Source organism: Bipolaris maydis (assembly GCF_028858645.1).
Source record: "Bipolaris maydis strain C4 unplaced genomic scaffold PSV08scaffold_12, whole genome shotgun sequence".
NCBI classification, from domain to species: domain Eukaryota; kingdom Fungi; phylum Ascomycota; class Dothideomycetes; order Pleosporales; family Pleosporaceae; genus Bipolaris; species Bipolaris maydis.
In genome coordinates, this window is record NW_027093868.1 from 254,394 (window position 1) to 274,967 (window position 20,574).

The 20,574-nt window shown below is 52.5% G+C and overlaps 12 protein-coding genes across 12 annotated transcripts; 7 read left to right on the plus strand and 5 right to left on the minus strand.

The window, feature by feature from the left end:
* Positions 1-259: 259 nt before the first annotated feature.
* On the plus strand, positions 260-2,543 carry PSV08DRAFT_404100 (P-loop containing nucleoside triphosphate hydrolase protein; the record flags this gene model as incomplete). Its single annotated transcript, XM_014217679.1, has 1 exon — positions 260-2,543. One exon carries the CDS (start codon positions 260-262, stop codon positions 2,372-2,374), a length of 2,115 nt encoding a protein of 704 aa, XP_014073154.1. The 3' UTR covers positions 2,375-2,543.
* Positions 2,544-2,871: 328 nt separating this feature from the next.
* On the minus strand, positions 2,872-3,982 carry PSV08DRAFT_321675 (nucleophile aminohydrolase). The gene is made up of 4 exons (XM_014217638.2): positions 3,866-3,982; positions 3,799-3,817; positions 3,294-3,745; positions 2,872-3,239 (listed from the first exon to the last, which is right to left on the minus strand). The coding sequence occupies exons 1-4, from the start codon at positions 3,866-3,868 to the stop codon at positions 3,096-3,098; spliced, it is 618 nt and encodes a 205-aa protein (XP_014073113.1). The 5' UTR covers positions 3,869-3,982; the 3' UTR covers positions 2,872-3,095.
* Positions 3,983-4,129: 147 nt separating this feature from the next.
* Positions 4,130-4,856, plus strand: PSV08DRAFT_321680 (mitochondrial 54S ribosomal protein mL59). Its single transcript, XM_014217680.2, has one exon. It carries the CDS (start codon positions 4,150-4,152, stop codon positions 4,777-4,779), a length of 630 nt encoding a protein of 209 aa, XP_014073155.1. The 5' UTR covers positions 4,130-4,149; the 3' UTR covers positions 4,780-4,856.
* Positions 4,857-4,935: 79 nt separating this feature from the next.
* Positions 4,936-6,488, minus strand: PSV08DRAFT_10446 (uncharacterized protein). The gene is made up of 2 exons (XM_014217681.2): positions 6,048-6,488; positions 4,936-5,991 (listed from the first exon to the last, which is right to left on the minus strand). Exons 1-2 carry the CDS (start codon positions 6,141-6,143, stop codon positions 5,131-5,133), a joined length of 957 nt encoding a protein of 318 aa, XP_014073156.2. The 5' UTR covers positions 6,144-6,488; the 3' UTR covers positions 4,936-5,130.
* Positions 6,489-7,089: 601 nt separating this feature from the next.
* On the plus strand, positions 7,090-9,895 carry PSV08DRAFT_411557 (proteasome subunit alpha type-3). Its single transcript, XM_014217639.2, has 5 exons — positions 7,090-7,240; positions 7,300-7,851; positions 7,900-8,213; positions 8,446-8,828; positions 8,892-9,895. Exons 1-5 carry the CDS (start codon positions 7,238-7,240, stop codon positions 9,416-9,418), a joined length of 1,779 nt encoding a protein of 592 aa, XP_014073114.2. The 5' UTR covers positions 7,090-7,237; the 3' UTR covers positions 9,419-9,895.
* PSV08DRAFT_373232 (uncharacterized protein) lies at positions 9,684-10,839 on the minus strand (the record flags this gene model as incomplete). The annotated part of the gene is made up of 6 exons (XM_066093230.1): positions 9,684-9,785; positions 9,822-9,896; positions 9,930-9,959; positions 10,002-10,219; positions 10,249-10,332; positions 10,530-10,839. 6 exons carry the CDS (start codon positions 10,837-10,839, stop codon positions 9,684-9,686), a joined length of 819 nt encoding a protein of 272 aa, XP_065948563.1.
* Positions 10,840-11,129: 290 nt separating this feature from the next.
* Positions 11,130-12,249, plus strand: PSV08DRAFT_379182 (adenylate kinase-domain-containing protein; the record flags this gene model as incomplete). The annotated part of the gene is made up of 3 exons (XM_066093362.1): positions 11,130-11,453; positions 11,486-11,837; positions 11,927-12,249. The coding sequence occupies exons 1-3, from the start codon at positions 11,148-11,150 to the stop codon at positions 12,247-12,249; spliced, it is 981 nt and encodes a 326-aa protein (XP_065948564.1). The 5' UTR covers positions 11,130-11,147.
* A 106-nt stretch (positions 12,250-12,355) lies between these two features.
* PSV08DRAFT_10467 (uncharacterized protein) lies at positions 12,356-13,932 on the minus strand. Its single transcript, XM_014217683.2, has 2 exons — positions 13,630-13,932; positions 12,356-13,556 (listed from the first exon to the last, which is right to left on the minus strand). The coding sequence occupies exons 1-2, from the start codon at positions 13,844-13,846 to the stop codon at positions 12,463-12,465; spliced, it is 1,311 nt and encodes a 436-aa protein (XP_014073158.1). The 5' UTR covers positions 13,847-13,932; the 3' UTR covers positions 12,356-12,462.
* Positions 13,933-15,190: 1,258 nt separating this feature from the next.
* On the plus strand, positions 15,191-15,910 carry PSV08DRAFT_321755 (uncharacterized protein; the record flags this gene model as incomplete). The annotated part of the gene is made up of 1 exon (XM_014217641.2): positions 15,191-15,910. A coding segment is annotated over exon 1 (602 nt), but the record flags the coding sequence as incomplete, so codon positions are not given.
* Positions 15,911-16,081: 171 nt separating this feature from the next.
* On the plus strand, positions 16,082-16,783 carry PSV08DRAFT_321757 (uncharacterized protein). The gene is made up of 2 exons (XM_066092682.1): positions 16,082-16,199; positions 16,244-16,783. The coding sequence occupies exons 1-2, from the start codon at positions 16,111-16,113 to the stop codon at positions 16,605-16,607; spliced, it is 453 nt and encodes a 150-aa protein (XP_065948565.1). The 5' UTR covers positions 16,082-16,110; the 3' UTR covers positions 16,608-16,783.
* A 325-nt stretch (positions 16,784-17,108) lies between these two features.
* Positions 17,109-17,643, plus strand: PSV08DRAFT_321763 (uncharacterized protein). Its single transcript, XM_014217642.1, has one exon. The coding sequence runs from the start codon at positions 17,186-17,188 to the stop codon at positions 17,567-17,569; it is 384 nt and encodes a 127-aa protein (XP_014073117.2). The 5' UTR covers positions 17,109-17,185; the 3' UTR covers positions 17,570-17,643.
* A 126-nt stretch (positions 17,644-17,769) lies between these two features.
* PSV08DRAFT_354466 (uncharacterized protein) lies at positions 17,770-19,058 on the minus strand (the record flags this gene model as incomplete). Its single annotated transcript, XM_066092874.1, has 4 exons — positions 17,770-18,232; positions 18,295-18,689; positions 18,751-18,969; positions 19,023-19,058. The coding sequence occupies 4 exons, from the start codon at positions 19,056-19,058 to the stop codon at positions 17,770-17,772; spliced, it is 1,113 nt and encodes a 370-aa protein (XP_065948566.1).
* Positions 19,059-20,574: the final 1,516 nt, after the last annotated feature.

Below are 20,574 nucleotides of genomic sequence, written 5' to 3' on the forward strand. Positions count from 1 at the left end.
ATGAGATAGGTGCACTTACTCTAGAGCGGACGCACGGGCCAGACAAGTCCTCACTTGAAACGAGCTCCTTCGGGCCATACGGAGCTTCAACCGAGCCCCTCCCTTCTCTATCCCAATCTAGACAAGCGCAGCCGCAACGACAGCCTGCGCGACTGTCGACAATCTAAACCCAAACCGTCCCAAGAACGCAGCCACACAACAAAGCAGCCGGACAGGCTTTCAACCTCACAATCTAGAGGTCCGCAGCCCAGTACACGCAATGACGCCTGCGGCTACGTCACGTAAGCAGCCGCCGAGCATCGACGATATCCTTCGAGCCAAGCGTGAGAAGGAAGCCGCCGCCGCGAAACCCAGATTCATTCCAAAGGCCGAACGGGAAAGGATCGCGCTCGAAAAGCGCAAGAAGGAGGTGGAAGAGGCACAGAGGCGACAGGCCAACGCCAACGACCTAGTATGGAAGCCCTCACAGGATGCGTCTTCACACAACAGCGCACCGTCTGTACCTCCTGTAGGCCCACGAGCGATGCGAGACGCACCCACCGAGCCGTCGTCTATGCGAGATCGCAGACATGGAGGTGACATGGCGCCACCACCACCACCGCCGTCCGAGAACCGAAAGAGCAAGCGACCGGCCGAGGACACGGAAGCCGCCATGATTCGGCAGCGATACATGGGCGCGGAGCAGAACCAGTCGACGTTCTCGGCCAAGAAGAAGCGCAAGAGGACAACCGAGAAGAAGTTTAATTTCGAGTGGAACGAAGAGGAAGACACAAGCCATGATTACAACCCCATCTACCAACAAAAGACCGAGGCCAGCTTCTTTGGTCGAGGCAGACTAGGTGGTTTCTCCGAAGAGGTTACCGATAAGGCGACACAGAGGATGATCGAAGCCATTATCGAGCGAGATCCCGAGCACGGCCGGGAGAGGGCACAGCAAATAATAGATATGGAAAGGCGGCGGAAAGAAAAGGGCGGCCGTGCGCAACTTGACAAGCACTGGAGCGAGAAGAGGCTGGAGAACATGCGTGAACGCGATTGGCGCATCTTCAAAGAGGACTTCAACATTGCTACCAAGGGAGGCTCAATACCAAATCCCATGCGCAACTGGGACGAGGCGGGGCTGCCAGACAAGCTCATGCGCATTGTCGACCGGGTTGGGTACACGGAGCCTTCGCCTATCCAACGTGCGGCGATACCTATTGCTCTGCAATGTCGCGACCTCATTGGCGTGGCCAGGACAGGTTCAGGTAAAACTGCTGCCTTTGTCCTGCCGCTTCTGGCCTACATCATGGAGCTACCTCCTCTGACGGCAGCCAATCGCCACGACGGCCCTTATGCCCTCATCCTGGCTCCGACGCGTGAATTGGCGCAGCAAATTGAGGTGGAGACGCGCAAGTTTGCCGCGCCGCTAGGCTTCAACACTGCAGTCCTTGTTGGTGGTCATTCTATTGAGGAGCAATCGTTTCAGATGCGTGACGGCGCTGAAATCATCATTGCGACGCCCGGTCGTCTGGTAGACTGCATTGAGCGTCGCGTCTTGGTCCTCAGCCAATGCACCTATGTCATCATGGATGAGGCTGACAAGATGATTGACATGGGTTTTGAAGAGCCAGTCAACAAGATTCTCGAGGCGCTGCCCGTCAACAACGAAAAGCCCGACGACGACAGTGCCGAAGATGCTAGTGTCATGAGGAGGGATATGTACCGTCAGACGATGATGTACACGGCCACTATGCCGCCGGCGCTAGAACGGATTGCGAAGAAGTACCTGCGTCGTCCTGCCATTGTCACGGTAGGCAACCTGGGTGAGGCGACCGAAACGGTGGAGCAGCGGGCAGAGTTTATCCAGGGAGAAGAGAAGCGGAAGAAGCGGCTACAGGAGATTCTCACGTCTGGCGAGTTTGCACCCCCGATTATTGTCTTTGTCAACATCAAGCGCAACTGCGATGCCATTGCTCGCGACATCAAGCACATGGGATTCTCGGCGGCGACACTGCACGGGTCAAAGACGCAGGAACAGCGTGAAGCTGCACTTGCGTCGCTCAAGTCAGGACAGACGAGTGTGCTGGTTGCGACCGATTTGGCGGGTCGTGGTATTGACATTCAGGATGTATCTCTGGTGGTCAACTTCAACATGCCGAGCAGCATCGAAAGCTACACGCACCGCATTGGTCGTACGGGTCGTCTGGGAGCGGACAAGCCTGGTGTTGCGATTACCTTCTGGGGCAACGAGGACGCCGACGTGCTCTACGACCTGAAGCAGATTCTTATGAAGAGCCAGATCAGCAAAGTGCCGGAAGACTTGAGGAAGCACGAGGCAGCGCAGCAAAAGGGCAAGAAGAGGGGCGAGATCATGGGCAAAAACATTACTTAGGGCCTGTTCTATCAAAGCTTCGCTTTGTGGCTGACAAACGGACGTTTTTTTTTTCAGACACGGAGACGTTTCTGATTCCGTTTTCTAGCTGGAAATCGTATAATTACTACATTGTGTTTAGCACCTGGAAACCGGAGACTGAAGAGAACACGCCCTTCAATTTTTTTTTCTTCTCTCGTTTGACTGCTGCATCACTTTTGAGCCAAACATACTATGTCCAGCTACTCCAGAGAACCACTACATAGTAGTTGATATAACCAATTATCATCCAGAGTTGACAAAAATTAGCTTAAAAAGAGTACACTACACTCACGCTAGGCCAGACGCCAAGTCACGTGTCCACACTATCGATAAGATCCGCCCTCATCTTGAGCGACGAGGCCCACTGTGACATGGACGTGATGAATAGCAGAGCATGACAAAACAACTGTTCAAGCCCAATGCCACTCACTCATGGCTTTTCACTCTATACTCCAGCTTCGCAGTTCAGGGTCACGCTGCATTGTGACTTCATCTTCTGAAGACACCTTGTTGATTACAGAGCTGTCTCTGTTCCTCCACTACTAATACGAGGTGAAAGCAACCTGGATAGTTCAATGCCTATCCGTACAAGTAGTCTCACTTCGTCCAGTCACAGTGCTTAGCCCAACCACTGGTACTCCTCTGGCGTGCGTTCATAGCTCATAAGATCATTGTATGCCACCGTGTGCCACGCACCCTCTCAATCTTGCCTGCCCTTGAGTAACCGCTTCGTCACCTTGTCCTTTTCGATGATGTAAACATGTGCGCCCCAACCTGAAAGTGCGTCACGGTCGACGGCGTTGAGTAGCGCCTGTGAAATGGTCTCAAACAGGTCCTCTGGGCCCTGCACTGAGCATTAGCACATGATTCAGAGCAAGATTGGCGTTGAAGAACCCACCAGATCCGGCTCCCACAGTCCCTCACATGTTCCAAACAGCTGGTCGCTCGCTGTTCCGCTTACGATGAAGTCCTTTGCAAAGTCGATGCACCCAATGCTGTCGAAACCGCAGATGAATGGCTTCCCGCTCGTCTGGTTGATACCTGCAATCACCGGGCTGATGAAGTATGGGCCAAAGCGTCTCTCGTACAGACTTGAGCTGACGAGGTTGGCCATGGTCTGTGGGCTAATGTTGCGTTCTTCGCGAAGACGGTACATGTTGACCTTGTAACGAAACAAGTCGGACACGGTCGAAACATCGGTGGCAAGGCCCGTCAGGCCGAGGAAAACGTCGCCGTATTGGAAGATCTTGGGGAAGTTGTTGGACACGGTGAGGGCCTGCATGCCGAGGCGGAGGTCGCAGGCGATGGCCACGCAGTCCTTACCCACCATTGCCACGCAGGCGCCGCCGTCTATTGGGATTGTTAGATGGGCATGTGGTATTGCGGTTATAGAAGAAGCGTACTTATGGAGAATGGCGACGACTGTTACGATTAGCTGTGCTCATGTGCCAACAGATGCGGGGAGCTCACCATGGCTGCAGGAGTGATGTGATATCTGAAGAGACAGTAGAGACAGCTCCAGAAATAAGAGTAGGGGAGGTGTAATCGACTGGAGATCTAGAATCAAGCAAAAGTGGTGTTGGTAGTGGTTGTGATGCACCCAGGTAGCAGCTCAGTACGCGGCGGCGCGAGCAAGCTCCACCCTTGGACAAGGCAAGGCTACTTCGCAGCTTAAACCCGTCTTGGCACTGGGAACTTTTGATCTCCACGCCTGCATGCCCGCATCGTGATCACAAACACGCAATCCACACAAGATGAGCGCCCCAAAGACGGTCGAAATTGCAAAATCACTGCCGCCGCGCCTACTGCGCTTCTTCCAAAAGTACCCTCCGCCTGCGCTGTTCCCTGATCTCACATCCCCACTTTCAAATCCATCGCAACCGGCGGCCAACACAATATCAACCACCCCGCCCACCGACGCCGATGCCTCAATTAACGAGATTTCGGCACAAAATAACACACCAATTCCCTCAAGCGCACCCCAAAACTCAAACATACCGCCAGAAGCGCACCAACTTCCCTACCCAAACCCTTTCCTCCCCCACAAGAACTTCACAACCGGACGATGGCAGAGCCCCGCCTATGGACTGCGCAAGCAAGCCGCCCTGGTGAAGCTTGCTTCTGAGCATGGTGTTGTCGATCTGCTACCGTGGACTATCAAAAAGCCGGGTGAGAAGGAGCGACAGAGGGTGGAGAGGGGTCTGCAAGTCAAGGGCACGGGCGAGGGACAAAAGGTCAAGGGAAAGCTGTGGGAAAGAACACTCAAGGGCCGCCTAGAGATGAGGCGACAGGCTATGCTGAACATGCCTGCCTTGATTCAGGAATGGAAGCAAAAGGGACACGGCAGGGGATGGAAAAAGTGGCCGAGTGGCAAGGCAAAATAAGTCTATCCATGTTTGAGTGGTGGTGGGCAGCTTCAATTCTTTATTTTCAATACCCACATGTACAATGTATGAATCAAATCCATTCCATTGACGCAACAAAACATGGGACGACGTTGGCTGGAAGTCTGATCAAGATAAAAAAAAACAATTGCTAATTGGGTATCCTTCTGACGAAATCTATCTCTTTCATAACCCGCCTAGTACACACCATGTATGCGTGTATGTGTGCATGCCCGACAAACTGACAAAAGTGTCGCGTGTACGAGTGTGCATCCCCTGTGTAACAGAATGCCCTACCAATCTACCCAGACTGCCCATGCGTCTTGTGACTGTAATCAGGATTGTTATATCTCACATGACCATTTCTTCATCTCCATAGCCACCGCGTAAACCATATTCACGTGCAAATGCATACGCTCCGTAATTGTTCTCCATATCAATGACGCTTCCCACATGCTTCTGCCAGAGGCCATTGCCAGTATTGTATACCGGATCAGTGGCTTGGTTGTATCTGTTGGCCTCCTTAAGAGCCTGTTGAGCTCGTGCCGACTCTTCATACTCGCGCATTGCCATCATCTCATAACCTGAAGACATGTATGGTTCGGCGCTTGCTGCGGCCATGGCCTGCTCTGATTCTTGCTGCTGCTGCTGCTGCTGCATTGCATTCCGTTGAGCAGCATCCTCGGCTTGCTGCCTTTCATATCTCAGCTTGGCCATTGCTTCTTCTTGCGCCAGGCTGGTAGGGGGCCAGTCATAGAGCTGCCTCGACATGTTGTAGTCGGTGCCTGCTGGGTGTCCCTGGCGTCCTGAGGGGGGTGAGATACGCCATAGCTCAAGGAGACGCAGGCGTTGGTCATCGTCTGCGTTCTTGAAGAGATCAATTTGAGAAGGAAAGAGCAGAGAGGGGTCGATGCTGTTTCTCAGAAGCACAGCTTCCAGATCCGACTCGTTGATTTGCGTCTTCAGACTCGGCTCTGAAGCACTGCGAAGAGGGACATGATGCGAGTGTGTGTAATGCTGCGAAGCGTAGACGATGTTCTTTGGGGCGGGCTCTGGCTCTGGCTGCTGCACTGGCTGGAGGAGAGGGGGTTGCACGTGGGTTTGTGAAAGCGTCATGTTGGCCGAGAAGAGCCTAGTCAGCTCGTCTTGCTGCATGTTTGCGTCTTGTTCAGCCTTGGGCTGCACGTTGATGCCGGTGGAAATTACGCCACACTGTGACGTAGGGTTAGAGGATGTTGGTTGCCAGTGCCAGAGTGTTGGCGGCTTACGTGAGAGCAAGAAATGTTTTGGGAAAAAGCAAAAGGACTAAACGAGACAGGAGTGTCGTAGGAGCAGGAGCAGTGGTGGAGGAGCATTGGTTGCATCTCTGTACCGGGGTCTCGAGAGCAAGTCGGGATGTGAGGAGGGGTAATAGTGTAGAAAACGGCAGTTGAGCAGTGGAGATGAAGCGAAGGAGTGAGGAGTAGGCGGAGCAAACTAGTGGACAAGCGGGAAGGAAGCAAACAACGGACCCTGATGTCTGTTGCTGGGCTATGTGTTGTGTCGAGCCGCAGTTCTTGAGCGTGAGCGTTGGGCGCTGATGAGTACTGGCACGGTAGGCGCGTGAGTGGGAAACAAACAGAGGAACAAGATGTAGATCAACAGGCTCGAGTCGAATTCAGCAGTCAAGAGAGAAGGATGTAGCAAGGGGGGAACAGTTGGCAGCAACGTCGTGGTGGTGGCGGTGGTCCCTTAAGTACATACCGTCGAGTGTAGCGCGCTGTCGGGTCATGCGTGAAGGCGGGATGATTCTGGGAAATTTGTCGCCCACAGTCCAGTTAGTGTCGACGCGTTGAAACCCAACCTGTTCGGCTAGCCAGTGGACAGCCAATCGAGTGCATCTGAAGCCTGTGAATAGTCGTCGGTTTGGGGCGACAACTCATCACGTCTTTACAGGCGTATGCATCGCTCGACGTCGCCCACTCGCCCGCCATTGGAGGGGTTCCGGCGGAAGAAGCCGGGGATCAAAGCACGGCCTGCACGTGACTTTGCGCCGCCGCAAGTAGACGACGTACCTAGTCGCTACAGTCGTGGTGCAATGACACAAGCATGTGCACCAGCCAACTCATCCAGGGCGACCATGCATACCTCTATGCGCAAGAAAATATTGCGACATACACACCAATATGTTCGCCCTAGCTGTGCGGCTCTACTCTTATAGCAAGTCCTAGGTAGGTAGCGTGTCGGAGCCGGGGGTCTCCTTGGCACGCTAGTGGTGAGCTGCTGGAGCTTGCGCAGATACACCATTGCCTATTGCCTAGTCCAAGCATCACCAACAACACCGGGCAAGCACAGCTCCCGACATTGTCCAATCCAGCACTCGAATTGTATCCGCTGCACAAGTAGAGCGGCCTTTTGAGCACGATTTGAGCACGACACCAATTACACACGGCCGTCACAACCACCCACTCCATCCACCATGGTAAACAGCCCCCCCGCCTGCTCGATACGCACCCTGGGGGCAAACTGACATTGCTGCAGACGTCAATAGGCACAGGCTACGACCTTTCCAACTCGGTCTTCTCGCCCGACGGTCGCAACTTCCAGGTCGAGTATGCAGTCAAGGCGGTAGAGAACGGCGGCACAGCTCTGGGCATCAGGTGCAAGGATGGTGTTGTGCTCGCTCTCGAGAAGCTCGTCAGCAGCAAGCTGATCAAGCCTGGTGCCAACAAGCGCATAACGACCGTTGACCGCAACATGGGCGTCGTGTCTTCTGGTCTCCTCCCCGACGGTCGCCACTTCGTCTCCCGAGCCCGTGACGAGGCGGCGCAATGGCGGCAACTCTACAAGGCCCCCATTCCTTCCTCGTCTCTCGCCGACCGCATGGGAAGCTACGTTCAGGCATACACGCTCTACTCGAGTGTACGGCCATTCGGCATAACGGCCATTATTGCCGGCTGGGATTCCGAGGCCGAGTTGCCCGTCGACGGACAAGTTGGCTCCGGTCCTTCTGTTGGCTCGGGAGGCAAGAGAGAGGGCGCCAAGCATGGCGGTCCATCTCTCTATATGATTGAGCCGAGTGGCCTCTACTGGGTATGCAAAACGACTAGACACTACGTATACAACGACTAATCGGTCCAGGGATATTACGGTGCAGCTACAGGCAAAGGCCGTCAGGTCGCAAAGTCGGAGCTCGAGAAATTGAATCTACACGAGGGCCAGCTTTCATTAGAAGAAGGCGTCAAGGAGGCAGCGCGCATCATCTACGTCGCACACGATGACAACAAGGACAAGGAATTTGAGCTTGAGATGACGTGGATCAGCAATCTCGACGGAGCGACCAAGGGTAGACATGAGGAAGTGCCCAAGGACATTCGGGAAGAGGCTGAGAGGCTTGCAAAGAAGGCGCTTGAGGGGGATGATGATGATGATGACGAGGAGGAGAAGATGGAAGAGTAAATGCATGGCTGCTCGAGTCGAGCCACGGTGGATAAAAGTACAGACACTGACGATGCGTAACGAGCGGCTTTGCACAGGCCTCAACGATCAATGAACAAGATTCAAACTAGCAAGGCATTGCGGTCATGTTTGCATGCGGCCCGCCTGCTTCTCATGCTGTGCTTCGCTTCGTCTTGCCCTTCCGCTTGTGGAGTGACAGTTAGCAGCACCCGCGTCATCGAGATGCAGGTACATCGGCCCCACTAGCGCGTCATTGCAAACTCGTCTCAACAACAATCTGCCCTGGCCTTCCTTTTATAACGTTGCTGCGTCGCCCATATCCGCTTGCATCCAGGCCCCATACTTGCAATTTGTCTGCAATCTGCCCGCCATGGCCCCAAAACTTGTTCTCATCCGCCACGCCCAGGCCCAGCACAACGCTACCAACGACTGGTCGATACGTGATCCTCCACTAACCGAGCTCGGTGAGCAGCAATGCCGCGAGCTGCACGAACATCTGAAGCAGACCGACATTGGTAACCAAATTGAGCTCATTGTCGTAAGCGCACAAAGAAGAACGCTCCAAACCGCCACCATTGGACTCGACTGGCTCATCAAAAAGGGCACAAAGGGTAAGACGAGCATTGGGGAATGGTGAGCCAGAACGAGTAATGGCTAATGGAGCCTCATCACAGTCATTCCCGACGCAAACTGGCAAGAAAACGCAGACAAGCCCTGCGACACGGGGACCCCCCTCGACATCATATCCAAGGAGTTCCCGCAGTACGACTTTTCTGTCGTCGACCCCTCATTTCCAGATAAGACGACAAACGGCCCCAAGAACCCGTATGCTTTTACCGAAAAGGCCATTGTGGCGCGCGGCCAAAGATGTCTTGAGGATCTGTACTCGCGGCCGGAAAAGGTGATTGCCGTAGTCTCGCACTCTGGCTTCCTGCGCACCGCCATATGTAACCGCATGTTTTTCAATGCCGACTACCGTGTGTTTGACTTTGACGAAGAGGCCATGAAGAAGCAGCCGGGCACTTTTGTGCTCAAGGAGAGCGACGAGACAGACAAGAGTGGCGGTGGCATGGGCAGGAGCGAGGTTGGTGTCTTTGGTATCGTGCCTGGAGACTTTCCGCCAGAGGTGGATGAGCAAGACGTGGCAAAGGAGGCAGACAAGGTGGATGACGAAGCTGCAAGAGAGAAGCCAAGTGCATAATCTGACCGGCTACATCCAAGTATACACAATCATACGCATGGTCTGTCGGTGTTTGATCTTTACCAAATGTCCTTTCCCCACACAATATCCAGCAAACTAATCTACAGTATGACTATGCATCAGTAATCTGGGTTTCGCATTTGTATTGATACTGTTATGTGATATCCTGACCAGTCCAGCCCTCCACTCTGTAAACCTTTTCCTTGAGACAATCATGGGAATCCCCCGTGTGGTTGGCTAAGCTCCTGTCGAGGAGTTTCCCACTTTACCAGCCAGTCTGAGCAAATTGAAGATGATGCTTCCAATGCTTGTACTTTCCTTCCCACGCGGCATTGAACGCGGCCATGGCTTCTTCCTCTCTGGCCCCCTTGATTGCGAGACTGACGGCTTGGCCATACAGCACATGCAGCTCCGTGCTTGCCCGCGCCAGACGCTGATTATTCAAAAACACCGCCAGCGGGTCCTTGGACCAGCGAGTCTGGATGTCAACTTTGACCGTTTTGAGAAACACGATATTGTCAACGTGGCCATTCGTACGTGTCTTACCACATGTCAATCTGCGAAACTGGAATAGTGGCTCTACCCATTTCTCCCGCAAACTAAACTTTGGGGCACAGTCGTGAATCTGAGCGCGAATTTGTAGCTGTTGAAGATTGATAAGTTTTTTCGAAGCCGCCTCGCATGCTTTGTACCTAGAGAAATGACAGAAAAACATGGTTGGTAAGTTGTTTCGTACAGTCATTGTACCAAAACGCTCAGAAGAGAGGAAAAGAACAGAGAAAGGATGAATAAAAAACATGTCTCGAGGCAATCGCAGCATTGCATTTCACTCACCAACTCTGCGTGTGCTTGTCCTGCCAGATTTGATGATCGGTCCGCTGAGGATGTCCATATGTGTTGTAGTGAAGATGCAACTTTGTTATATTTTGCAGGCTAGTGCTTGGCACGACGCCGAAGAAGCTGTGCATTCGCTTTGGCGCATCGAATATGAAAACAGTCTTGCAGTAGAGAAACCTGATCGTCTCCACGTAGACCTGCTTACACACCAGACTCAGGGAGTACAGCGAGCCGAGCCAGTTGGTCTGTAGGCCATGTACCATAATGTACTTACCAAGTGATCTGGAGAAGCGCACGACGGATGGAGCAAGTGAATTGTAAGATTCAGAACCAGGTTGAAGAGTCCGATCTTGCTGTGAAGAAATTCCCGAGCATAACTTGATTGTCTGGGGTTCCCGCTGTTTGAACCGACTGCCTTTTGCGGCTACTTCGCAGTGATGCTCCTGGTCGAAGTAGTACTTGTAGATTTGATTTCTGATTTCGCCTGGTAGGGCCAAGAAACCCCGCAGCTGCTTTTGTGTATAGACTGCAGGTCTGTGGGCACGAGAGAAGAGACTAGGCGATGTTGTTGTGATTGGCGACATCGAGGACGTGTCTACGTGAGTGAGAGAAGAAGGGAGTCAGAGGTGTTGAGCTGTTTTGATTCGGGTTAGTTGTGTAAGGTAGGTTAGTCGAAATCAGTAAAGGCAATCAAGTCGGAGTGAGTGGTCAATCAAACACGCCGCCGGTAGGCGTGTTGACGGTGAGGTAAAGTGGAGTTGAGGGTTGCCAGCCTGGACGCCCCCCACCTTGAGAGCTGGATCACACACCGACGCTAGCCCCGCTCGGGATTAATGAAAACAGCAGCTGCACCTCAATCGCCCGTGCTATCATACCGCCCCCGTCAAACACCATGTCTTGGTCACTCTTCCGCCCACGTATCCTCTTCCGCCAACCTCAATTCCTTGCCAGCCGTGCTTTGAGCACCTCCCGACCGCACGCATCCCGCCTCCGCCAGCCAGGCGAACCCACAGGCCCCAACGAGCCTCCAGCCCACATTTCTGCCCCGTCATCCAAGTCGCCCCTCAAGGTCTGGCCTATTGTCGCCATCTTTGTAACAGGCACGTTTTTGTTCAAGAAGATAGTCGACGACCGCAAGGGCGAAGGTTATCAGCCAAAAGGACCCATTCAAGGCCATTCGCCAAGTGGTAAAGGACAAGTGCGACCTTCGCATCCTCATTAGTCAGTCAGACAAACACAACAAAGATGCCTGCCATTGAACAGACCGACATTGGCGCGCGTACCTCTCCTCTGTGGTCCAAGGACGATGTAACGGTGCTCTTTGTCCTCGGCGGTCCTGGTGCTGGGAAGGGCACGCAGTGCCAGAAGCTCGTTAACGACTACGGCTTCAAGCACCTCTCTGCTGGTGACCTGCTGCGCGAGGAGCAGGATCGAGAAGGCAGCCAGTTTGGCGAGATGATCAAGACGTACATAAAGGAAGGTACTATCGTACCTATGGAGGTGACGGTAAAGCTGCTCGAGAACGCCATGCGGAGTAGCATGGAGAGTGGCGAGAATGACAAGAAGCTATTTTTGATTGATGGTAGGTACAATCCCAGTCCCAAAGTTGCGCTTTTCTCTTTCTGCAATGTTGGACCCACGTTTCTCACCAAAACTTTTCTTTGATTATAGGATTCCCACGCAAGCTTGACCAGGCCCATGCATTTGAGCGTGCAGTATGCCCGTCCAAGTTTACCCTCTTTTTCGAGTGCTCCGAGGGTGTCATGGAGAAGCGACTTCTGCACCGGGGCGAGACTTCGGGCCGGGCAGACGACAACCCAGAGAGCATCAGGAAGCGGTTCCGGACTTTTGTCGAGACGAGCATGCCGGTGGTGAACGAGTTCGAATCTCAGGGCAGGGTCGTTAAGGTCAATGCTGAGCAAGAGCCCGACGCCGTGTACAGGGATGTGCAGGCAAAACTCAAGGAGCGTGGTGTGGAGCCCATCAGCCGCTAAATTACAAAAACACAAGCTTGGTAGTTGGACGAAGTAGACAAGATGGAGAGTCAATATATATGAATTGCAATATCTATCCTGCGCAGCTCCAAGGCTGCGATTCATAAAGGTGGAAAAGCCTGGCTTTGTAATGCATCTAATGCCGTCCCTAGCCCATGCCCCTGTTTTTGCCAAAGAAACCAACGCACGCCCGCCTAAGACACCATGTTTTGCTTAGTCCAAATCCTCATCAATAGCCCTCTGCTGCTTCCGCTGGCCGCCCCGGCCGCCAAACCTCGAGGCCATATCAGCCTTTTGGTCAGCCTTGTTGGCCTCATCCTCCTTCTCCTGGAGGAACCTCTGCTTCTCCTGCTGGATGACGTGCAAGACACCCTGCAGACTGTTGCGCCACAGATCTAATCTTGAAGCCACCTCTCGCCACTGGTTGTCGCCAAAGACTCGGTATGTGGAGCGGTGGATGAGGAACGTCTGGTTAAGCTGGCTGAGCTTGCCCTCGACGAGGCCGGCGCGGATCACGTCAATGACCCACATTTCCACATCTTCCAGGGGCACCTGTAGGCCTTTTGCAATCTTGTCGTAGGGAAGCGACCGTGTCTGGCCGGCCGAGGCGGCCATGGAGGCAAGAGTGAGCAGACGCATTTTGCGGTTGAGGGCGGTACCGTCAAGGCCAGACTCTTCGACCCAGCCGTCATGCTCGTCCTTGAAGTCGTTGAAGTCGTCGAGTAGGTCTGAGTTGAAGATCTCAAGCAGCTGGAAGTAGACGGGGTCCGAGTTGCGCAGGGCCTGGATTGAGTCGAGGTCGGTGAGGTCCTGGAAGTCAAAGTGGTGGGGGTGGGTAAGTGCCGACTTGAGCGCGCGGAGTGAGAGGTCACGGGCGTCGGGCGACGAGGCCTGGTCTGAGGAAAAGGTGCGCAGTGCACGTAGCAGATATGTGTATGCCTGCTCCGTCTCACCCGCGTCGGCGGCGACATCGCTGACGGCCAGATAGAGCTTACGGGCGTCGTCGTCGGGTGTCTTCCACTCGAGGAGCCAGGTGTCGAGGTGCTTGAGCTGGGGGCGCAGCGTCTCAAAGTTGGAGGTGGCGCGGATGACACGGAGGATGGCGAGCAGGACCTGGTAACGGGCCTCGCTGGTAGGCTGTGTTGTGTTGAAGATGGTGCTTAGGATGGACAGGGCGAGGCCACCACCATTGTAGGGCGAAGACGAGATGGGGGCGCTGAGGTTCTGGCACATCTTGGGCAAGAACATGGAGACATTGGGCGACTGGTTTACGAGGTGGATGAGCAGATTGTAGGCGGCAATGAACTCTGCGCACTCATGGTTAGACGGGCGCTTTGTACGAGGCAAGTCAGGAGCGGTGCGGGGCAGGGCGCGGCATACCCTTCTCTGGCGCCTGGTTGAGGGACTGGCTGGCGACGACGAGCTTCTTGAGCACTTCATCCTTCTTGTTGTCCTTGAGCAGCTCAGCTGTCTCGGCCTGGAGGGCGGCGCTGTCATCGCCCTGGGATTTTTTGAGGCTGTCGATGTATTGTGCGAACTCGTCGGTAAGCTCGTCGAAGGAGCCCTCGATGAGCAGGGTTGTCTTTGCGCCAGGCATGGTGGTTGTCGCTGCGAATTTGGCGTGCGGATTGTGTGAGGGGGGCGGGGCGGGTGCAAGGTCGACAATGGGATGCGCCCGTCGAGTGGTGGGTGGGATGCCAAGATTTGCGTTGCATTTTTGGAGTTTGCTGCTAGTAAGTACTATCGATAGCACGTATTGCGTACCATACCACCTAGTACGTACATGGTAGTAGTATACATATCTTCCCTCCACACCAGCCGTTGCTACTATCACCATCACCACTACCACTATTATATTTATTGCTTACAAATATGTAGGTGTATGTGTGTGTACACTCACCTCACCTCTCACCCTACGACACCACACTACACCATGCTATTATACGCTTCCCCTCACCTCTTGTCACATCATGCATGCATGTGAGAGAGTTAATCTTTTTCCGTCCTTTCTATTACCTGCTATAAAGCATGGCATTTACACACGGACAATAGAATAGCAAGCCAACAAGCCTGCTGCCATCCTGTCTCTGTTTGCTGTTGCAGATGGAGCACGGTCACGTGACCAAGTCAGCACCCCCCACTTGGCAGCATTCAACCATATCTCAACATGACTCGAGGAGAGTAGAATAGTGGATTACATCATCCAACCTCGCAGTCCAACCAAAATATTAGAGCGGTAAGGTCTACTGGTCTACAGTGCCGGTCCACTACTCCACCCAGCATGTGCAATTCCTGAGCTTGCATAGCATCCAGTCTCCTACAGCTGCTGTGTAGCGAGCATGCAACGTTTGCCACTCTTGTACATCATTATGAGATACCGACTCCACGCCCACATCCTTACATACCTAGCATTCGCTACAGAAAGAATTGTTAGCACTACTAGTATGCTCTCTAGCCTTTTTTCAAGACAAAGTTTCTCTCGGTTGTATACAGCGCATAAGAGAAGCACTTCAATGTTATTTTCTTTCTCTACGTAAGAGACAACATGTAATGATTTAGGGAAATAGATATGCCTCTACAAAGATATACTATCAATGTAGATTAGGCAGAAATTAAAGGCAGTAGGAGAGGGGGCGCCGAAGTCGCCTTCACCGATATCCTGAATGAAGCAGCCCAGGCCCATACCCCTGCCATGCATATAAGTATGCTCTATTGCCTGTTAAGCATTCCAGACCATTGTGCTTTGAAAGCTAGCTGGCGGATGCTCAACAGATAGTGCAATGCATGCTGCCCGCCAATGGACCGCCAATCAATCAACGCTGCCGTTTCGGGCGCGTCGCGAAATTCACGCGTCATTGTCTGACGTCAATGCCCGATAGTCGCGCCTCCCCTACTGCCACCATTACCACTACCACTCCCATCGCTCACTCCCACCTGCGCTGGCGCTCAAAGCGGGAGTCTTTCCTTTGTCTAGACTCATCTCTTCGACTGTGTCGGCATGTGCATTTCAACTTGCCCATACTTCTTCTTTTTCCTCTTCTTCTTCTTTCATCATCATGCTGTCGCGTCCGACTAAAGCTGTGCTTAGCCAGACAGAGTCGAAGAAGACCACCAAGAAGAAGAAAACTAGCGCAAAGCGCAAAGCGGTTGAGGATTCTACAGAGAACGGGAAGCAGATCAAGAAGCCAAGGCTACGAGTAAATAGCCATGAGGACTCAACTGATTCTGCAACAAAGCGACGAGATCAATCGAAATCATTCGTTAAACATGCATCATCTGCCGTATCTTCGCGACACTCCCTGATTGCAAGACTGAAAGCTTCACATAAGCCAACGGGTGCCTCTCCGACAACGTTCAAAAAACCAATGCTGCCTTCACACACCACTCAAACACCGTTGACCCCGACGAAGCCGAAGAAGAGACTTGTAGAGACACAGAAACGGTCGCACACCCCGAGGGATGCGACGAGACCTCTCCACAATGATGTCTTCTCCCAAATGCCATTGTCGCCACCGATACTCTACGAAGCCGACGAAATGGATGATTGGTCACAGGACACTCCAGCTGTGGCAGCGATACTGTCGAGCAACAGCAAACCTTTCCCCGCATCGCCAAACGCAGAATCAACAGCTATATCCGGTCATGCAGATTGCGATGATGTGGCGCATGAGAAACGGGTGGGAGATTCGCAGACTGCAAAAAGTGATCCCTTCAGCCGAAGGACCAAGAGTGGAAAAGCCACATCGTTCTTACGTCGTTTGACAGGAGATGAATCAACAGCCGGAGATTCAGATCCAGCGACTGAAACTTTGCAAAGTGTGTTGATTGAGGCCGCCCAGGATTCACCAGCAAGCCAAGTTGATGATCTGGATATTGGTATCAAGGGTAGTACTCCTGCCGGTGACTGCCGTAACGACCAGCGACGCACCTCAGAAGCTGAGATTTTGCCTGTTTATCTTGATTCTTCGCCACCAAGGTTGCACTCGCCTATTAGCAGCCACAGCTCGACCTCTGCCGCGTATTTACTCTCTTCCGAACCCCCGTTACCTTTGTCAGAAGCGGACGAAATTGCGTGGGAGAAGAGCCTTGGGCCTCATCAGCGCAGCCTACATGATGTCTTGATCAGTACGTTGAAACGAGTCGTGGGTCATATTGTCGACAAAAAGACGGGCCTCGACGACATTGTAGAGACATTTGCAACAGATGGTGAGTGTCTACTAGAGTCGATACTATCCCAACATGACGACGATTACAAGCACGTGTTCGCCGACATGGAGAGTAAGAGGAGTGCTCTCCGAAAAGAGCTTGAGTATGCCATTGAGCGAATGGCTGGCGAGCGGAAGAGGATTAGCTTTTGATGGCGCATTGCACTGCGTTCTCACATGATCAAATAGCACGTCACGACGAAGATGCTTCTTTAGGATGCAGAGTCGACTGTTCGAGCACGCCCTATCGACATGATGATTGCGAAGCCGCAAATGAACGCGCCTAGGATGCGTATGCATAGTACAAAATACATGAAGTAATACGACAGTGACAGGCCTGCCAATAGAACGCTAGCGGCAAGTGACTTGGCCTTATGCACGTTGGTGCCACAGTAGTGCGGGGCTGCAGAGGTGATATCCACTCCCTGTACCCCAGTTCCCACAGTTGTGATTTAGAGGCAGATCTTCGCTGCATCTGTCATCTAGTCGAGTAGGTCCTGGCCATCCATACATAAATCTCGTTCAGACCCTGACATTATCCTTCTACCTTATTAGCCCTTGCTGCAAGCCGTCGCTCGACATCCAGCCCCTTGACAACAAGACAAATTTCGATACACAAAAACGTCAACTCCAAGATGCCATCCGTGACTCCCTCATACACACGTATCCCAAGCTTTTATCGCATCTTCTTCACCTACCTCGACCCCCTCATCTGCGTCTGGGGCGCGTCCATGGATTTTTTCCTCCCCTCTCTCGTCCTTTCGTCACACATTCCCTCGCCCCCCGTGCCAGACCAAGGACATATCATGGTGCTGACGCAGCGCGGAGGCGGCATGCTAAACTTTGGCATCGTGTCTGCTGTGCTGCTGCGGTACACAGACGACGTCAACATCTGGTCTATTGTACAGGTTGCTTGTCTAACAGTGGATCTGGCATATTACTGGAGTGCATGGCGTGTCCTGGGAGGCCAAGGTCGGTTGAGTCCCGGAGCGTGGCGGGCAGAGGATTGGGGAAGCCTAGGCATCACAGTGTTCGCAGGCGCCGTTCGGGCCGCGTTTTTGATGGCCGTGGGGTTCGATGGGCGTCAAGGGGTCAAGGGTGCCAAGGGACAGTAAACTCATACTGGGCCATGGGGTGCTATGCTCATCCTTGAATTTACGGATTACATATCTGCAAGTGACCGTTATTGCCTTATCAGTGTACGTGTGTCTTTGGCCTGTGTGTAGTATCACTGTGAGATCTAAGGTGTTTGACCATGCTTTGTGCGCAATGCAGCTGCGGTTCTAAAAACCGTTACAGTGATACTAAGTTGCAATTAGACCAGTTCTTTCTGCGAAGCACGATGACTATAGTCGACCTGCACGTTGGTTACTTTGACTGTATTCCACAAGTTTGCTTTTGCACGTGGTTTACAAACCTCAAGCTCCAGGTCCTCGCTTGCCGCTCTCGCCATATTGCGCTCCGACTCGGGACAAGAGTCAGTATTGGATGTTTTTTTATCGCGTTTGGAGCTACCGTCGGCTGTATCGCTATGTCTCGGTCTCGTGGTCATATCTACAGATGCAAGCGAGCGGCGGTTACTAAACAGGCTTGTTCTCCAGGAGAACTTTTGCGCAGCGAGGCGGTACAAGGGGCGTAGTGTGGACAATGAGCCAGCGGTGATGGCCAGACTCATTTCTATCTCTGACCAGATTGCGACGGGCACTGTGCTGTAGAGGAATTCTGGGTCGAGAAGGGTCTGGACGTAAGCCAGGCGCACAAGGACTGCCGAGCTTGCACTGTGATACTAAATTAGCCCATTCGTATTTTCAGCTCCGTGTGCAAGATTAGGAAGACGGACATGCATCCCATACTCAAGATAGGAATCAGTGCGAGCTTTTGATTGCGACTCACTGTTAAGCCCCTGATTAGAAAGACGGGAAGAATAGCAAAGCTGAAATCAGAAGCGGCAAAAATGGCAGACATGACATATGTCAAGTATATGATGATGTGGATGTCGATACATGTTCCTGGTTCGCCAATGGCTCTGGTCCAAAAGACGCGGACGGGTTTGCACTGGAACATTGCGATGAGGCCATATGCAGCGCCTATGACGACACTGATCCAAATGGCAAAGTACGTAATGCGACGAGATCGTACGTGTGTATACGGGGTATAGCGGAGGAGTGAAAGACCAAGGGATACTTTGGCGCTGATCATGGTCAAACAGTACGTCCAATAGCAAACCCACCAAAACTACAGTGAAACAGGTGTTAGTACATAGATACCAAGCAGTCACTCACTGAATTTCGCATACCCGTAAGGCCGTCATCATGCTTTCTGGTGTGAGGTCTTTGGACAGTCTTCCAGTGCCGGTGAGTGCACCTCCGGTGGCGCATATCACATTTGCGGTATGTATGAGTTGCGCGAACAACATCCAGCGGTCATCCCAGCCGAATGCCTTGACTACACATGTCCTTACGTAGACCCGGAGCACTATGGCTATCCAGGAAACGACCAGAAATGCCACCTCGATCTGTTCATAATCGTCAGTTACGTCTAAAGCAGACTGCTTCGTACTTAGCATACCCGAACCATCTCGCTGGCGCGAGATCCGATGCCCATGATGATTTCATAAAATTGTGGACCGATTAGGCAAAAATATGGGTTTTTTTTTTATAATAGGTGGAGCATCGTGAGCGGAGGGCCGGCCGTGTCGCACTTATACCCCAGAGTCAAAGGACCCAAGTCTACATACGCCAATGTGCCACAAGTTTGGAACGGGGCCACACGCCTTTGCCACGCTGAACTACGCACGCAAATGTGCAGAGCAGCGGAATTCCTCGACACAAGTCAGCGTCGTCTTGTCTCTAGCTGGCGGCTTGGCAACAGGACATTCCTATAATGGTGCAACGTAGCGAGCCTATAGATCCTGGGCGTGTGTGAAATCATACGTAGATCAACATCGCGGAGTTTTCCGGGTGGATTACAGCTTGGCATTGCTTGCTTTTTATACCGCACAAGAATAGAGTTTATCGGAACGTGCCCAACGATCAGTGTCTGGAACGAGCCGGAGCGCCACAAGGAGACCCGTTCACGGTAGATAATCCAAATGGCTGCTACAGGGCTTGTGTCCATTGGGCCAGTTGAGCTTCATGATGAATTTGCTTCTTTCCTAAGGAGACGATTACGCTTTTCCAGGCCTTTTGGATTCGCAAATGTTCGTAATATGCTATCCAACCCCGTGTTGGAAATATTACAGGCCTAGCAGTTGCTTTCTGGACGGCACTTTGGCGATTGTGTGGGTCCTTAACGTCAGTATCGTATGTTCAAGTCGATCTGCTTGTTTGATACGAAAAACCTTGGTAAAACTCTTCACTTCTCCCATACGCAATACCGCGTAAATTGTCGTCTTTGAAGACGCAATCGCGCTGTAGAATATCAAAACTACAATATGCTTGCCAGTAATACGATGGTGCCTAGACCACGTGGAAATTCAGCTTTGAGCGCGGCTTCATCCGGTACTGAACAGGGGCCCAACAGAGCTATGGCGTAAATGGTTCGTCTCTGTAGTAGCAGGGGGCGCAGCTGCCGTCGCTACGCGTATATGCAGGTACAGCGGGGAATGTGTTGCCGGAATATCAGCATGGGACGGATGACACGTGCGAATCGAGTCATGAATGCCGCTAAAAAAGACGACGACTATGCGGCTATGTAGGGGATAGGTTGCCGAGATGTCACCAAGCCATGAGTGGTAAGTACTGCGACATGAGACAGATCAGGTGAAGTACAAGAATGTCTGGTTATCCGTGGTCGCACCTGTTTATATACCGGTGAGGTAAAAACAAACACAACATCTACAGACGATTGAAATTGAAGATGTATGTAAAAGTGCAAGTTGCCCTGTGCATACACCTATGTCTCAATCTATCATGTCTCTTATCCTCTTACCTTGGGAAATCTCTCACTCTCAGCAATCGTTGAAGCTTCCAAACTTACTACAAGCGCATGAACATGCCAAAGATGTATAACAAGCGACGATTCATACTACTCATTTCTTACTAAAATTCAACTTGACGATGATTTGCAGACACGGTTGGCAATTACACTGTCCACACTTGTCGTATCCTAGTCTAATGAT

Coding starts and splice junctions, on each gene's coding strand:
- PSV08DRAFT_321675 (XM_014217638.2), bottom strand. Junction 3,240..3,293: donor GACTGTGGGAGCCGGATCTG/GTGGGTTCTTCA, acceptor TGCTCAGTGCAG/GGCCCAGAGGACCTGTTTGA.
- PSV08DRAFT_321680 (XM_014217680.2), top strand. CDS start 4,150: ATGAGCGCCCCAAAGACGGTCGAAATTGCAAAATCACTGCCGCCGCGC.
- PSV08DRAFT_10446 (XM_014217681.2), bottom strand. CDS start 6,143: ATGCAACCAATGCTCCTCCACCACTGCTCCTGCTCCTACGACACTCCT. Junction 5,992..6,047: donor AAAACATTTCTTGCTCTCAC/GTAAGCCGCCAA, acceptor CCTACGTCACAG/TGTGGCGTAATTTCCACCGG.
- PSV08DRAFT_411557 (XM_014217639.2), top strand. Junction 8,214..8,445: donor GAGGAGGAGAAGATGGAAGA/GTAAATGCATGG, acceptor ATCGAGATGCAG/GTACATCGGCCCCACTAGCG. Junction 8,829..8,891: donor CATCAAAAAGGGCACAAAGG/GTAAGACGAGCA, acceptor GCCTCATCACAG/TCATTCCCGACGCAAACTGG.
- PSV08DRAFT_10467 (XM_014217683.2), bottom strand. CDS start 13,846: ATGCCTGGCGCAAAGACAACCCTGCTCATCGAGGGCTCCTTCGACGAG. Junction 13,557..13,629: donor CAACCAGGCGCCAGAGAAGG/GTATGCCGCGCC, acceptor ATGAGTGCGCAG/AGTTCATTGCCGCCTACAAT.
- PSV08DRAFT_321757 (XM_066092682.1), top strand. CDS start 16,111: ATGATCTGGATATTGGTATCAAGGGTAGTACTCCTGCCGGTGACTGCC. Junction 16,200..16,243: donor CAGAAGCTGAGATTTTGCCT/GTTTATCTTGAT, acceptor CTCGCCTATTAG/CAGCCACAGCTCGACCTCTG.
- PSV08DRAFT_321763 (XM_014217642.1), top strand. CDS start 17,186: ATGGATTTTTTCCTCCCCTCTCTCGTCCTTTCGTCACACATTCCCTCG.